The sequence below is a fragment of the Podarcis gaigeae genome, assembly GCF_964106915.1.
Source record: "Podarcis gaigeae genome assembly, chromosome: 3".
Classification (NCBI taxonomy): Eukaryota; Metazoa; Chordata; class Lepidosauria; order Squamata; family Lacertidae; genus Podarcis; species Podarcis gaigeae.
Genome location: NC_139680.1, coordinates 83,954,319 through 83,969,677, shown reverse-complemented (window position 1 = coordinate 83,969,677; position 15,359 = coordinate 83,954,319). Strand labels below are relative to the sequence as shown.

Sequence of the window (15,359 nt, the reverse complement as noted above, 5' to 3'; positions counted from 1 at the left end):
AACCACCCCTTCTCAGGGTTTCTTCTCAGAGGATCGTGAAACCAAGGGAGAGGTCAGGCCTGATGTGACTGTGATATAGAGTGGAGCAATGCACTCTAGTGTAACAAAACAAAACAAAACAAAACAAAACAAAACAAAACAAAACAAAACAAAGGAAGGCAGAGGAGGAATATAAAAGACCTTACCTTAAACTGTGTTTTCCCTGTTCTGCAGTTGTTGTTGTTGCAGTTCCTCTCACAACGGGTATGAGTTGATGTTTCCTCCCCTGGATTAGGTTCTCCGTGCCAGTTCGACAAGGTGATTTTCTTGATGGAGCGGGACAGGGAGTTGCGGTTGATGCAATCTTCATTGGTGGCCACCTCCTCAACGGGGCTGGTGCTGTCAAACCTACCCTCAGAGGACACGGGAGAAGCCTGAGCCAGATACAGAGACACACGCTCATTGAGGTTTTGGTGCAGGGCATGATTATCCAGAGCAGCTATGTCAGGACAGCTGTCTCCTGGAAAGTCCAGGGAGCACTTGGGTAGGGAAAGCTTGGTGGTAATAGTGAACGGCTGGACCTTCCTTGCTCTGCTGCCAGACATTTCTCCCTCTCGCATTGGCCACACAGGAGACAGGCGAAAAGGAAGGGGAGAGCGGGCCACCAGTCCTGAACTCTAACAAGAGGCTATAAAACACATGGCAAAGTCACAAGAGATTCTTCTCCAGCCTCTTCCGAACCATGCAGATGCAGAATTTGCTCCGTTGGGTTCAGTCCTCCTGGGAACTCTCTCAGAAGTTAAGCTTGCTCGGAAATGTCTGACGGAAGGGGACTTCCAGTCTTCTTCGGCTTCCAGGCCTGAGAAATCACGATGCTACCACCACGCCAGGCCTCTGGTCAGCGATGGTGGTGTTGCTTTGCTTCCCCATCCATAATTCTCCACCAGCAACCAAAAGACCATGAGTGTGGGGTTGTGGGTGGGAGCTTGGTCCTGGATTCAAAGCGAAGAGGAGAAAAGCATTCAGCGAGGCTTGAAGCTGGAAGCCTTTTGTCTGGGGGTGGATCTTGAGAAATGAGATCAGAAATTAAATAATCTTCCTTGGGAGGGCTGGAGTTGCTGATTGCTCCCTGATTGCTCTCCCTCTCCTTTGGCAGGCGGAGAGCAGCTCCTTCCCCACACGCACTCACCCAGAAGCTAAAAATGTCCCTTCAAATGCTGGAGAGAGAGAGAGAGAGAGAAATTGGCTGCAGCGCGGGGTGAAGTCGGTTTCCTCCTCGCTCTTTGGGGTGCTGTTCCACTTCGAAAGTCTCTGCATGAGTGGCGGCGGCGGCGAGGGCGACAGGTGGCGGCGGTGGGGCTACCTACCTGCAAAGTTGGGGGCTTCTGCTGCTGCTGCTCCTGCCGCCCCTTCTCCTTGGCGTCTCCCTGCAGAGCTCGCCTCAGGCGTCGTCCACCTTCTTGCGCAGGTTGAGGACGCAGAGGAGGCAGGTGAGGAGCGCCTCGCGGGACTGCCGGGAAGTCAGGCGGGCCCCCAGGCGCCGGAGCAGCGGCAGGAGGCGCTGGCGAGCCACCAGCAGCAGGCGAGTCAGCAGGGTGCGCAGAAGCAGGAGGGCGAGCAGCGGGGCGGGCATGCTGCGCTCCGGGCGCTCGGCGGGGATCTGCGAGGGGAGGCACAGAGACACACACCGCGGTCAGAGCAGCCGCGGCCCGGAAAGGCGCGCATCCTGCTCGGTGGCCGAAAGCAAGAGGGGAAGCGAGGGAGGGAAGGAAGGAAGGGAAGGAGAGCGCGCCCACCACCACCCACCCACCCAGGGTTCAAGCGGGCCTGTTTCCTTTTCTCCCTTTCCCTCCTGGCCCCGTCTTCACTTCTCTCCCACTCCCGGTCCCGGTTCCAGTCCCGATATTTAGCCCAGCCCTTCAGGCAGGGAGTTCTTTAGCATGAGGTAATGCGGCTTGGGCAAAGGGGAAAAGACGGCTTCCAAAAAAACGCGCAGCCTTCCTCCCTCCTGGGGGTGGAGGTCGGCCGCTTCCCGGAGGAGGCTCGGGGTGCAGTTGGGGGAAAGGAGCGCGGATTGAGGAGGGCAGAAGAGGGACGCCTCCGAGACAAGGCAACGAAGGGGCGCACCCATCCCGTCGCGGAAGGGACTCCGGCAGCAGCTGGAACGAACCGCGCCTCTCCGGCGCCTTTGAACGGCCGCGCGACAGAAATCCAACAGGTGAAGCTTTTCCCAGCGCGAGGCAGCCGCACTGAGGAACATAACGCTTGCTGGATTTCTGCCCGTGGGGAGGCTGTTAAAGACAACAGGAGCCGCCTCCGCGCCTCACTCAGACGCTCACGCCGCTATAGCTCGCGCTCTCTTCTTCGGGTTAGTTGCAAACAGCCTGAAGGAGTTAGTTGCGAGCCACGGAAGAAAAGGATGGAGCAAACTTTTTCCCCTCTTTTTTTTTTTTTTTTTTTTGCAATCTCATGCGTATGCTTGAAGTGCATTTTCCCTTTTAGACCGTGCGCGCACGCTTTAGCCTAAAGTGAAGCTATAAAATTGCGCGGGAAGTAATGTAACCAGGCCACCAGCCTCTTGCTAGCTAGAGGGTTATAGAAGGGAACTGCGCGCGGGAAGGTTCTTCAGTTTCGCGCCTCCTGTTCTATCGGAGGAACCCCACGAGCCCGCTTCCCCTGCTTATTGCTGCGCGTCCTCTCCTGCTGCCTAGCGAGCGGGCCGCTGGAATCTAGGGGAAGGGAGAGTGGGCGGGCGGAGGGGAGAGGAGCGTTCCCTGCAAGTGCCCAGAGTTGTCTTAGCAACTGAGCGCGTCGAAGGCGATGATGCAATTGAATTCCACAAGGATAGGCTCAAAGCGCGGGGACTCGGAAAGGAAACTTCCCCGGGCGCTATGGCAACGGAGAACACGGACTCCAGCAACCTCCGGGCTGGGGAGGCGGGACTAGAGCGCCGGACGGCCAGAGGCTGGGACGGAGCCCGGATCGCTGATTGTCGCTTGCTCCCGGCCTGGCCGAGGATCCGCGCTCCCTCCTGCGGCGCCCGGGACCTTTTCAGGGGCTGCTGTTCCGGAGCCGCAGCCCAATGCGCGCTGAGCGCGGCGTGATGGAGGAGGGGGGGGGGGCGTTCACTGTGAGAGAGTTCCTCGGTATTTGCTCTTCACACAACTCGACAGAAGACACTTCTCTGTAGTAATGTCAACTACGGCTTGTATTATACATTTATATATAAGCTAAACAAGCTATGGCTAAAGGCCCCACACTCTTGGCCCCCCCCAAAAAAAATAAAAGGGGGGAAAAACATGGATGTACATTTCCAAAATATAAGATAAAAATAAATAAAATAAAACCTACATATACAGCAACAGTGTTTTGTGTAGTGTAGGTTCCTATATTGTCAGTAAATTACCATATAGCATATATTCAACAGAAAAAAACAGCGGCAATTTGTTGTTGACAAAGGACAGCTGGACATATAAAGGGCCCCATTACCTTCAGTAGCTTAGGGCCTCATCAAACCTAAATCCGGCCCTGCTTGTATAGACCTTCAGGCAGGGCTTCCATCTGAACAGACGCACAGAGGGGCAGTGGAAGTGTATCTGCAGCCCTTTCCGCTCCACCTACTTGAATCTGGCATTTGAAAGAGCCTTCTTTGCACGTGCAATTGGAAACGTGAATTTATAGGATGTGCGTAGGGCCAAATTAAGACCTCCAGAGGCCCTAAGCACTAAAAAAAAAGTATGGTGCCATGCCCCCACGTAATTCAAAATAAAACCAGTACCAAACTAGTTTTTAAGGAAGACATAGATTTATTGCAACACATGGCAGCTCTGATTTCCTGGCATGAGTGTTAAGACAGACACGATTGTGCCATGAACACAGATTTATAGCCATCAAGTTTGTGCCTGTGTAGATTTCACATTTAAAGCTCCACATGCTTGGGTTGGGTGAGTGTACATGAGCTCCTCCCTTCTCCTCATGCATCCAAAGTAATGTCTGAACACCGTGACAACGGGTCTTTGTTTTGTGTATCGCAATTGGTTGCACATATGAATGTTCCCTTAGTGAAAAACCTACAAGTGTGATTAAAGCATCATACGTGTCACATGGAAACAGTAGAGAGTGGGACTGCGCCCACTGGCATCCCCTCCTCATGCATGTTTGACAAAACCCATGGAAAGCCATGCTACGGAACAGTTGCAGGCTCTTTGCACAGTCAAAGAATACAGATTCACACATACAACAACTATGATGCTGCTTTGTAAATATGTTTGCTACTTCAAAACTTAATGCCAAATTTGAAGGGGCAGGGAGGCTGCTGCCCCCCCCAATAAATAAAATCAATAAAGAAATACTTAAATACTTAAATAACAAGTTCTGGCCCCCTAACAAAAGCCTCCCCCCCCCCAACAAAAATCCTGGATGCACCCATGGGGCAGGGCAGGAAAAGAAGGTGGTCTCACTGCAGTCAGCATAATTTATGAAGAGCCCTATTGTTGCATACAGAAATCTGTGGACAAGGTGCACATAAATTCCTACACAGGATGCTTCAGTTGCCTGCATAGGGGAAGATCTTTCTGCAATAGTCATTAATAGGGATGGATTTAAATTAAGGATGGATGGGGACCCTCCAGATGTTATTGGACTTCCCTCAGCCCCAGGTTGGCCAATAGTCAGTGACAAGGCGAGTTGCAACCCCACATCCCTGGTCAAAAGTCACTGCAAAAAAAATATTGTTTCACTGTAACCAGAGTACCACTACAGCTGTTTCTGCACCAGACAGGGAAACATCTTGCTTTTATTAGGAAATTCTGTCCGACATCCTGACTATGTTTCAACAACAAAAGAATTCCGCCTTGAATGTGATTAATATATATATTGTTATGAGCTTGTGAGTGCTAGACACTTCTAAATTCATGGAATCAGTAAGTGTTAGAATTTAATTAAAGGTCTCTAACTCCAGGAAATTGCCAGATCACTATAATCCCGGGATTCAGCAAAGTGTTAGAATCTAATGAAGCCTTGGGGTGTTAAAGTCAGTGACAGATTACTTTAACCCCTCAATTTAGCAAGTGCTAAAAGCTAATTCAGTCAGGGAAGCCTCCTGGTTGATGGGCCGTTAAGACAACCAAGGATCAAAAGGGTCTTGGTGTGAGATTGAAGGAGTGAGGACTTTCCTTCGACAGATAAAGTCAGAACTTGTAGAGGTTAGAGTTAGGAGTTATGTGTCCGGAAGAAGCAAAGCAGCAGATAGAGCATGATGACTTATTCAGGGCTAAAGCTATGGAAGAAGCAAAACTCTCTTGGGATGTTTATGCTGTGAACCTTCCATCATAGGCTAAGGTTGTATATATGTGTAAATAAACCATATATCATGAAGACACCTCAGTCTCCACTGTGCCTCATTTCCAAAAGGAAACACATATCCTGGATGAGTGGCTGGAGCCCCTGGAATCCCGCACTGCTCAGAGCTTGGAAAGGCGTGCAACAATGTAATAACATAACACAATAAAACTATTTGGAAACTATTACAGTAAGCCACATGGGTTGCTTGTGGAAAGACCCATCATGATGGGTGGTGCTGGGGGGGGGGGGCAAGCATTCTCTCCCCAAAATGAGCTCAACCCTACCTTGTCCCTCTATTGCTGGACTTCTGCCTGTAACATATACATTTGGTTTTCTTTCAGAGATAATAATAATAATAATAATAATAATAATAATATTTATACCCACCATCTGGTCGAGTTTCCCCAGCCACTCTGGGTGGCTTCCAATCGAGTGTTAAAAACAATACAGCATTAAATATTAAATATTAAAAGTTTCCCTAAACAGGGCTGCCTTCAGATGTCTTTTAAAGATAAGATAATAGCTGCTTAATGTGTGGGACGTACAATCACAGAGCTGCAGAGTTGGAAGGGAAGAGTCATCTAGTCCAACTCCCTGCAATGCATGAATCTCAACTAACACATCTATGACAGATGACCTATAAATCACTCGCTTGTAAATATACTTTGCCCCTTCTGTGTGCCTCATCCCCTTTTTTCTGGTGCCGCCCACTGGGACCAATTGTCTGTATGTTAGATAAAGCTAGTAGTGATAATGTGTTTCTTTTTTCCATTTCACTGTAGCATGTCTAATGACATAATGGTAGCCAGATCAAGGGCTTTTTGTATAGGAATTCCAAATTGGAATTTTGTGACAAAAGGAGATGTCAGTTTGTTTCCAATCTAGCTATGCAGTCTACAATTGTTCACTTGCTTTTTTGCAGGGAATCCAGATGATTCTGCATTCAATTTCGCCACACCCCCATGTTGTCCTTCCGTCTATATTCAACTTGATTTGTGCTTATCGTTTTCATGGTTAAAGGGCACTTGTAGCATCGGTCTATCCAGTGCAGACAGGCAAAATACCGCTGAGGTTTTCCAGGGCTATTGTGTCTTTAATTAGACACCATTTTGTGGTGTCTGCCTCTGATTGCTTCCTCTTCAGTGCAGCAAGCCCTTGCTGATGAATTGACCCATTCTTAGCTTGTTCTTGCTTTCCACTTCCCTTAATTACTGGTTTCCTTTCATTATTTTACTTTGTCTTTCTGAAAATGCACAATTTTGAAACAAAAGTGCAGGGGAAAATGAGAGAAAACCAGTAATTAACATCTGACCATAAGGAAAAGGAATTGCTCTATTTAAAGAACAGTTAAGGAAAGAAATCATCTGCAGAACTGTGACCGCACTGAACAGGAAGCACTTGGAGACCGAGGCTAGAAGGAGGCAGATTCTCAGTAAAATTTGCAAGAGCTCTTTATTCAACAGGATTGGTTAGTATAGAGCTTGCCAACCTTTTTGGGCCAATAGGCACATTTGAAAACTGTTCCAGCCTGGGCTAGGGGAGAGCCCATGAGCCTCAGGGGCAAGATGGGTCAGTTTGACTGCAGAAAGCCCTGCATCCCTTGCTCTCTTATTTTTTTGTATTCTTATTATTTAACAAAATTCATCTACTGCTTGATTGTAATAAAGCCTCAAAGTGATTTACAGGAAACAAACTAAAGCATTAAAATTACAAAAAAATACTGTTAAAAACAGGTTGTTGTTTTTAAAAATTGAAAACTAAACTCAACAGTAAGCTAAACACAGATTAAAACACATGCAGCTTCTACATGTTTCGATAGGCTTTCCTATACAAAAATGTTAAAGCAGGTACTGAAAACATTATACAGAGAACGCTCGGGTTGCGTTCGCAACCCGCAGCATCCGCAACCCGCAGTGCTGCATCTGCGGACGCACAGGTCGCAATTTGGCACTTCTGCACATGTGAAAAGCGTGATTTAGTGCTCATGCACAAGTGCCAAAACCTGGAAGTAACCTGTTCCAGTACTTCCGGGTTCGGTGCGGTGCGCAACCCGAAATTGCGCAACCCGAAGCGTTTGTAAACCGAGGTATGACTGTACAGCAAAAGTGTCTGCTTGATGTCAACAGACAGGGAGTTCCAAAGTGTAAGTACTGTTGTATTGTGGGCATATATGGAGTAAGTTGCTTATGCATGTAAACTGGTCCCAAGCTGTTAGTGGCTTTATATACTAACAGCAACACCTTGAATTTGGCTCAGTAACACATCAGCAAGCAAAGCAGTTCTCTGAGCAGAGGTGTTTATGTGCTGACAGGGTTTCATTCCTGCTGGTAGCTGTGCTCACACCCTCCAACATTTCTCTGATGAAAATAGGGATGTCCTATTCCATTGTTGTTGTTGTTATTGTTATACTATTTATACCCCACCCATCTGACTGGGTTGCCCCAGTCACTCCAACATATATATTAAACATTTTTAAAAAGTCTCTATACAGGATTGCCTTCAGATGGCTCGGGGCTCAGGTAACTCCATACCCTCCAACATTTCTCTGTTGAAAATAGAGACATCCTAAGGAAAAGCAAGACATTCCAGGATCAAATCAGAAACCGGGATGGCTTCTGTAAATCTGGGGCTGTCCCTGGAAGCTAGGGGCACTTGGAGGGCCTGCTGTGCTGCTGCATTCTGCACTAACTGCAGCTGCCAGATCAGGTCAGGAGATGCCCTACAGAGAGAGTATTGCAGTAATTCCACATTTAAGTCTCCAATGCTTGAACTACTGTGGCCAAGCAAGCTCTCCAGGAACAGCCACAGTTGTCATACCAGTCGCAGCTGCCAAAATACATTTCTAGCCACTGAGGCTACCTAATCCTCTCCATCCACATAGGTTTGTATTTGTTCACAACGTCAAAATTATAGCACCTCTCAAGCAGAAAGGTAGACTAATCAAGATAACCTTTGCCATCCAGATCATGCAAATAATGGCCTTAAAACTGCATAGTTTAAGCACACTCTCTTTTGGAGATGAGATTCTACAGTTCAGGCTCAGCTTATCATGAATTAAGTCCCCTAATTGTTTACAGACTGATTGACCTCTAAGGGCTTGTTCACATGAAAACAGCCACTCGCCTCCCTATTCTGCCCTGGTTAATTGACTGAAATGTCCGGGTGATTCTGTGGGACAGGATATATCACATAAAGTCTTACCACAAGCTCAGGAACTGTTTTCCACAGATAGGAAGAGTTGTCCTTTTTGGTTTGCAATGGTATGAAAGCTAGGAAAGCAAGAAAAAGGTTCTCATAAAACATCTGCCAAAACAGATGGTAGGGAATAAATTGGCATCCCTATCATCTGGAAATATGGGCCTGATTTATTATCACCAGTGGGCCTCATAACAATTACAATTGTAAGGTCAAATCTAAAGTTTAGCTACCCTGCCAAGATTGCCATCAGAGGTTCTGAAATGTTTTGAATAAACTTTTTAATTTATCACCAAACAGCAGCATGGAAAGCCATTTTAGGGTTCAGCTATACAGCTGCAAATAAAACGTTTTAAATGTGTTGTAAAGAGCCATATACAAATGCGGCACTAAATGGCTACAGTGAGCTATGCCAAATTTAATGTATTTTTCAAAATGTTTTTTTAAAAAGCATTTTCACAGCTTTTTTTATATGTGTGCAGATTCCAACTTAGCGAAGGGACACTGGTGTTTTAAATGTTATGTGTAAAGACAAACTTGTGGATTGTCTTTGAACTGTTAATAAATTAATCAACCTATTAAATAATTACATTATCTTCATGCAGATAGCTTGTGAATGTTTGATAATATTTCTGTATTAGATTGATATTTTGTAAGTGGCCCAGGAACTGTTACTGATGGACAGCCACATAAATGTAATAAGCAATTATAATGGTTTTCTCAATTAATACATCTTAAAGGCATGTCTAATTCAAAAGCTGTTCAAAGTTTACTGCATCAGTTACCCTATTTGTAAAGCACAGCTTGAAATCATGTGATGAAAAACTATACTTTAAATACAATATATCAGGACATCAATCGGACTGTTTATGATTCCTTTAATCCCTACATTTCCCCCAACAATATCCTTTTAAGCTTCCACTTAGCAGCTTTCCTATCCTACCCCCTTTCCACCCTACCCCTTAATTTTCACCTGCTGTTTCCTTTATTCTTTATCAAAATCTTTGCAAGAGCAGAGGCAAAACACTCAGTTTCAGTACACACTTTCCTTTATTTAGGTTAAGAGAAATCTAGAGTTGAGAGAAAGAAGAAAAAATTGTACATCTTCACATATTTTCTTCCCCCCACCATTAAAAAAAAAAAATCCTCCCCAAACTATAATATTTTTGTGCAATCCTCCATCATAGAAATAGAAAACCAGCTCAGTTTTAGGCTGGAATGGCCAGCAAGTAAGGACTGTAGTAGTCCATGACTAGCTTTTCCCCTTGTTCTTACATTTTCCATAAGAACATGGAACAGGAAGCTTGGATGATCCTGTTGACCTCCAGAGGTCATCTCTGCCATGGGATGGGAACACATCCCTGATTAGTAGAGTTCCCAGAAGACAGCTCTACAAATGCGTAACCACAGAAGCTCTTACTGTCTCCTTCCTCGGTCTCCTCTTCCAGAATAGCAGAGCGGTCCTGTGTCAAGGCCAGCCTTCAGGTTTCTGCACTACCTCTGGCAAAACGACTCGCCTTCAGCAGCACCATGATTATGCCCAGACAATGAGGGACACATTTCTTTCTTTTTTAAAAAAGACTCCTCCTTGTCAGCTGTCCTTTAAACTCTATACCCATACCCAGCTCTGTCTCTCCCAACAAACAAGGGAGAGGAGGAGGGGAGAAGGACACATGGTCATTGTAAGGGATCTCTGCCAACCCTGTGACCCCCCCCCCATCTGTTAGGGTGGCAATGTTGGTGCTTGCAACATGCAGACGGGGCTAACTGGGGGAAAGGGATGGGGCTAAGGGAAAGGATCACAGCATCTGTGCTGCACAATCATAAGATCTGGCACAAGTAGCATCTGTTGAAAAGCCCGATTCAAACTTTGAGCAGGCAACTAGCTTAAACACACAGCTCCACGACGGTTTGCCTGGATTGCTAATGAGCGTCACTTCATTTCCTCAAGGAACCAAAGAATGTAGACACATGTTATTGTATAGCAGGGGGAAAGAGAGGATAGCCATAATAATAATAATAATAATAATAATAATAATAATAATAATTTATTTATACCCCACCCATCTGGCTGGGCCTCCCCAGCCACTCTGGGTGGCTTCCAAAAAAATATTAAAATACTGTAATACATCAAACATTAAAAGCTTCCCTAAACAGGGCTGCCTTCAGATGTCTTCTAAAAGTCTGGTAGTTGTTTTTCGTTTTCACATCTGTTGGGAGGGCATTCCACAGGGAGCGCACCACTACCGAGAAGGCCCTCTGCCTGGTTCCCTGTAACTTGGCTTCTCGCAGTGAGGGAACCGCCAGAAGGCCCTCGGTGCTGGACCTCAGTGTCTGGGTAGAACGATGGGGATGGAGACGCTCCTTCAGATATACTGGACCAAGGCCGTTTAGGGCTTTAAAGGTCAGCACCAACACTTTGAATTGTGCTCGGAAACGTACTGGGAGCTAATGTAGGTCTTTCAAGACCGGTGTTATATGGTATTGGTAGCTGCTCCCAGTCACCAGTCTAGCTGCCGCATTCTGGATTAGTTGTGGTTTCCGGGTCACCTTCAAAGGTAGCCCCACGTAGAGCGCATTGCAGTAGTCCAAGCGGGAGATAACCAGAGCATGCACCACTCTGGCGAGGCAGTCCGCAGGCAGAGTCCTCTAGCACCCAGCGAGTTCCCACTCTCCAGAGGTACTGGGAGGGGGGGTAGGGGATAAAATGCCTTTTCACTGTCCACCCAGGCACGGCTGGCCCATTCATGAGGCAAGCTGAAGCAGCCGCTTTGGGCAGCAGGATCCACAGATACAGCAGATCTGGCCTTGTGCACCTTGGAGGTAGGATCTGCCCACCTCCTCAGCAGTGTCCTCTTGGCAAATAGGAGGTGGTCTCTCCCCCCGCCCCCCTTGTTTCAATGTAGATCTCTATTTCCTCTTGATCCTGATGTAGATCTGCAGTCACTCCTTCTTCCCTGGCCCTGGGCAGGGGCACCATTTTGTGGTTCGCCTCAAATGCAAAAATATTCTGATTCTAAATATTCGAATTAGCTTAAATTGTGTCCACATGGGGAGGGATTGTTTTGGTCTGGGAGAGACTGTAGCTCAGTTCTAAGACGTGCTGTACATACAGGAGTCTAAGGGTTCGGTCTCTGCTATCTCCAGTTCAAGAAATACAGTTAAGGGAAATTTATCTGTGCCTGAGACCTGGGAGAACAACTGTTAGAGAGAGTAGACAACTCTGGGCTTGATGTAAAAATAGTCAGCCCTGGTATAAGACAACTTCTTATGTTCCCATACATCTTGTGGCACAATGGGTCAGGGCATCTAGCTGTTATCCAGAAGGTTGGTGGTTCGAGCCCATGCAGGGATGGCTGTGGGCATTGCAGGGAGTTGGACTAGAAGATCCCTTCCAACTCTACGATTCAGTGATTCTATTCTCAAAGGCTCCCCAGCAGATAGAAAACCCTTTGAAGGCAAGTGTATCCTTCAGAATCATTGATCTCTGTATGAAAGATCTCCAAACCATTTTAGGAGCCTGGCTAATTTATCTGAGTCTGCAGGAACCTAGAACTGGAAGTGCCATGATAAGAATGCTGTGGAAAAATGTGGCATGTCGTATGGGTCAAATGGATCCAACCCATGTCCGACACAAATAGGAAAGCGCATCCGGCACATGGTAAGGCAACCATGTGCCTAACCGACCAGTGGCGTAGCGTGGGGGGTGCAGGGGGGCCGGCCGCACCGGGCGCAACATTTGGGGGTTAGGGTTAGGGGGTGCAAATCCACAGGTTAGGGGGCGCAAATTACTTGCCTTGCCCCGGGTGCTGACAACCCACGCTACGCCACTGTAACTGACACACTGTTAATCAATCCACTTTTATCTAAGCACTGCAATGTTGGAGGGAGTGGCTAGTCATACTGCGGTAAAAACTCCACTGCAAGTTGGCTGAGCATTGGCAAAAAAATGTCACCACCACATGTCAAAGCAGGCCCCCTCCACCCACATATGCAGCAGCATGAGATTTTATTTCCCATTATGCAATCCCATTCATCTGTGTAACCCTTTTCCATAGCCACAAGCAGACTCTGGAATTCCCCACCCAGGCAGATTTGCCTCACCTTGACCCTGAATATTTTCTACCACAGTGGGAAAAACCTTCATTTTTAGGAAGGCCTTTGTTACTGATTTTAATGAACTTTGGTTGACAGGCTTTTATTACTGTTTTTATGGTTTTAATGCTGTGGCTTTTGCTGCTCTGCTTCTTAAGTAATGATGTTTTAGTGATTTAAAAATAATAATGTGATGCATTTTTTTAAAAAAATATATCTCTATGTAGTGTTTGTTATTTGTTAGTCACTTTTGGGGATAGTAAACATTTTAAATAACGGAAGTAATTAAAAAAGTATGTTTGTAAACACTACAGTTATGTGAAGAGGGTTGATGAAACAGTTCTTTTCTATTCCACCATCACCCCCACTTGTGCTGCGTCAAATATTTGCAGAACTTGATGATGTGAGAGGGACCCTTCCTCAAATCACTTCAGATTAAATTGGCCTTCAACTGATTTAATTTTCTTGAAGCCAATGAGATTCAACTGGCTTAAACCCAAGTGCTCTGCCTTAACTGCATTGTGGATAGCATACAAATCAATATGGCTAACCTGGTCCAAAACACACACACACCCCATTCACACATGAAAACAGACCACCACAGCCAACCACAAATGAACAGCCACACCCTAAGCCAACCCCAACCTCTCTTACCACCAAAGGAACACAAGTGAACAGCAGAGAACCCGCACAAGCAACGCTGACACAAACCCCCACATATATTAAGTAAAATAAAAATATCACCACCCAACCCCAACCCCACTCATATTTCCCCACCTCCACCTCTTTCCCCTATTCTTCCTAATGTCTCAACAAATGAAACCGATTTGTAAAAAACATAAAAAATTGTTATGTGGGAAAAAAAATATGAGAGAGAGACATTGCAAAAAACACAACCCCCCCCCCCCAAAAAAACCAGCATTGTGGATAGGCTTAACACTGAAGAAAAATGGCAATGAATCGATTGGTTACTTAACAGTTAGAGTATTATGATGTTCATGAGCCCGGGTGATACCTAACATTCTCTGAGTTGGGAATTGGATCCTATTGCTCATGCTTTGCAGTTAACTCACACAAGATTTAACTGGGGAACAATTGAGAAAAAATAAGGAAGTGGGAAACTGTAAGCAGTTCACTTTGTTTGACACCGTGTGGAGGTTTATGTCTGAGAGCAAAGATCAGCCCTTCCTCCTTCTTTCTTCCAGTCCATCCTTTGCCCCTTAAAGGCTGCTGCCATGAGCTCAGCTGGGTTGACCTTTCCCAGCCCCTTGCAGCTTTCTCACGGAGAGGCAGAGATCAACCCAAGGGACCAGCTTGGCCCCAGCACAGCAGCATCATGCTCCAAAATCAGAAACAGCCACTCAACAGCTCAGTCATTAGCAAGAGGGAGCAGCAAGGGTCAGTGGTGATGTCAGACTCCTGGGGCTTGCTTCCTAGCTGCCCTCTGCCTTGCCTGATTCTTTTCAGCTGATGAAGAACTTGTTCCTTCCTTTCTTTTCCGCACACTCAGTATCATTTAGTGCACAGTGATGCTATTCGTATAATGTTTCTGTTGCTCATATAAGTGTTGTGAACCAGTCAGTATTCCGGACTGCATGGGAGACAGGAGCATGGGCACAACATGGGCTCAGCTGCCTCCTAAAATCTAGAAAATCAATGAAAATAACTAACTGAGGTTCTGCCCCTCCTAACATGAAGCCTGCCCCCCTCCCATATAAATACTGGCTATGCCCATGTATGATAGCGGAATTATTTGGCAGCAGGTACAACTCTGTTAGGCGTAGGGATGGGAGACAGACACATTCAATTCAGTTCACGTTAAAACCTGAATTTATCAAATTCAGACTTCCAATAACCATAGGACAGCCAAAAGATAGCCATCCTTTGAAATCCACACTTATCCAGTTTTTGCAATGTAGCTCTGCATTCACCCAGCGTTTACAAAAATACACATCTTAGGCAAATGTGTGCTAAAAATAAGTGAAAATAACATACAAAGATGCATTATAGGAGAAATTGCTTGCAAAAATGTGCATATCAGTCACAACCGCATGCACAAATGTGTTTATTAGAAAGTTATACTAAAATACAGACAAAATTTCATGAGGATTTTTTTTTTTTTTTTTGCAAATTGCTGCAGAACTGCGGAGAGCCAAATTTAGTATTGGAAAAATGAGAAACAGAGAACAGAAATGGGCTCATCCTTCCATCCTTAATTAGGAGTAGGGGAAGCAGGAACATGGTCAAGATATGAGGCTGTGCCAGGAAGGGTAGATTAGAAGGGACTATCATCATCTCTAACAACCTAATAGGCATGACTGAAAAGGAAAAAGGGATGGGGTGAGAAAAGGAAAATAAGACAATTCAAGTCCCAGCTCTTACATAAAGTTAGATGTTTACATACTGGCCAGACTGCAGGAGATGTTCTGGAAGGAAGCCAAAGAGATGTTGGTACCTCTCAATCATGCTATTAAAAGAAACCTTTTTTCCACGATAAAGTGATTGATTTAGTAGACATAGGATATAAAGTCAATATAACCTTTTTTGACTTTAGCGCAGATTCTGAATGATAAATCCTCCTTAGGAAGCTTGGGAAATAGAAGAGAAAGACCAGACTTTCAGTTGCATATGTAACTGGCTGAATAATGGCATATAAAGGGGAATAATGGATTGGCTTCAGATTAGAAAGAAGCCTTGTTTGTGGTTTTACAGGGGTCATTATTGGGTCTGGTGCTGTTCAGCATCTT

The 15,359-nt window shown here is 45.8% G+C and overlaps 1 protein-coding gene across 8 annotated transcripts in view; it reads right to left on the bottom strand.

The window, feature by feature from the left end:
* LOC310841304 (uncharacterized protein) overlaps window positions 1-3,320 on the bottom strand; it is a 46,885-nt gene extending 43,565 nt beyond the window's left edge. For 7 of the 8 annotated variants that reach the window (XM_083731973.1, XM_083731975.1, XM_083731974.1 and 4 more), the window contains exon 1: window positions 186-3,320. In XM_083731973.1, the coding sequence (XP_083588099.1) occupies window positions 186-599 (414 nt within the window). In that variant the 5' untranslated portion in view covers window positions 600-3,320. The remainder of the gene's footprint in view (window positions 1-185) is intronic. The other variant, XM_083731978.1, reaches the window with a different exon arrangement.
* Between the last annotated feature and the right edge of the window lie 12,039 nt (window positions 3,321-15,359).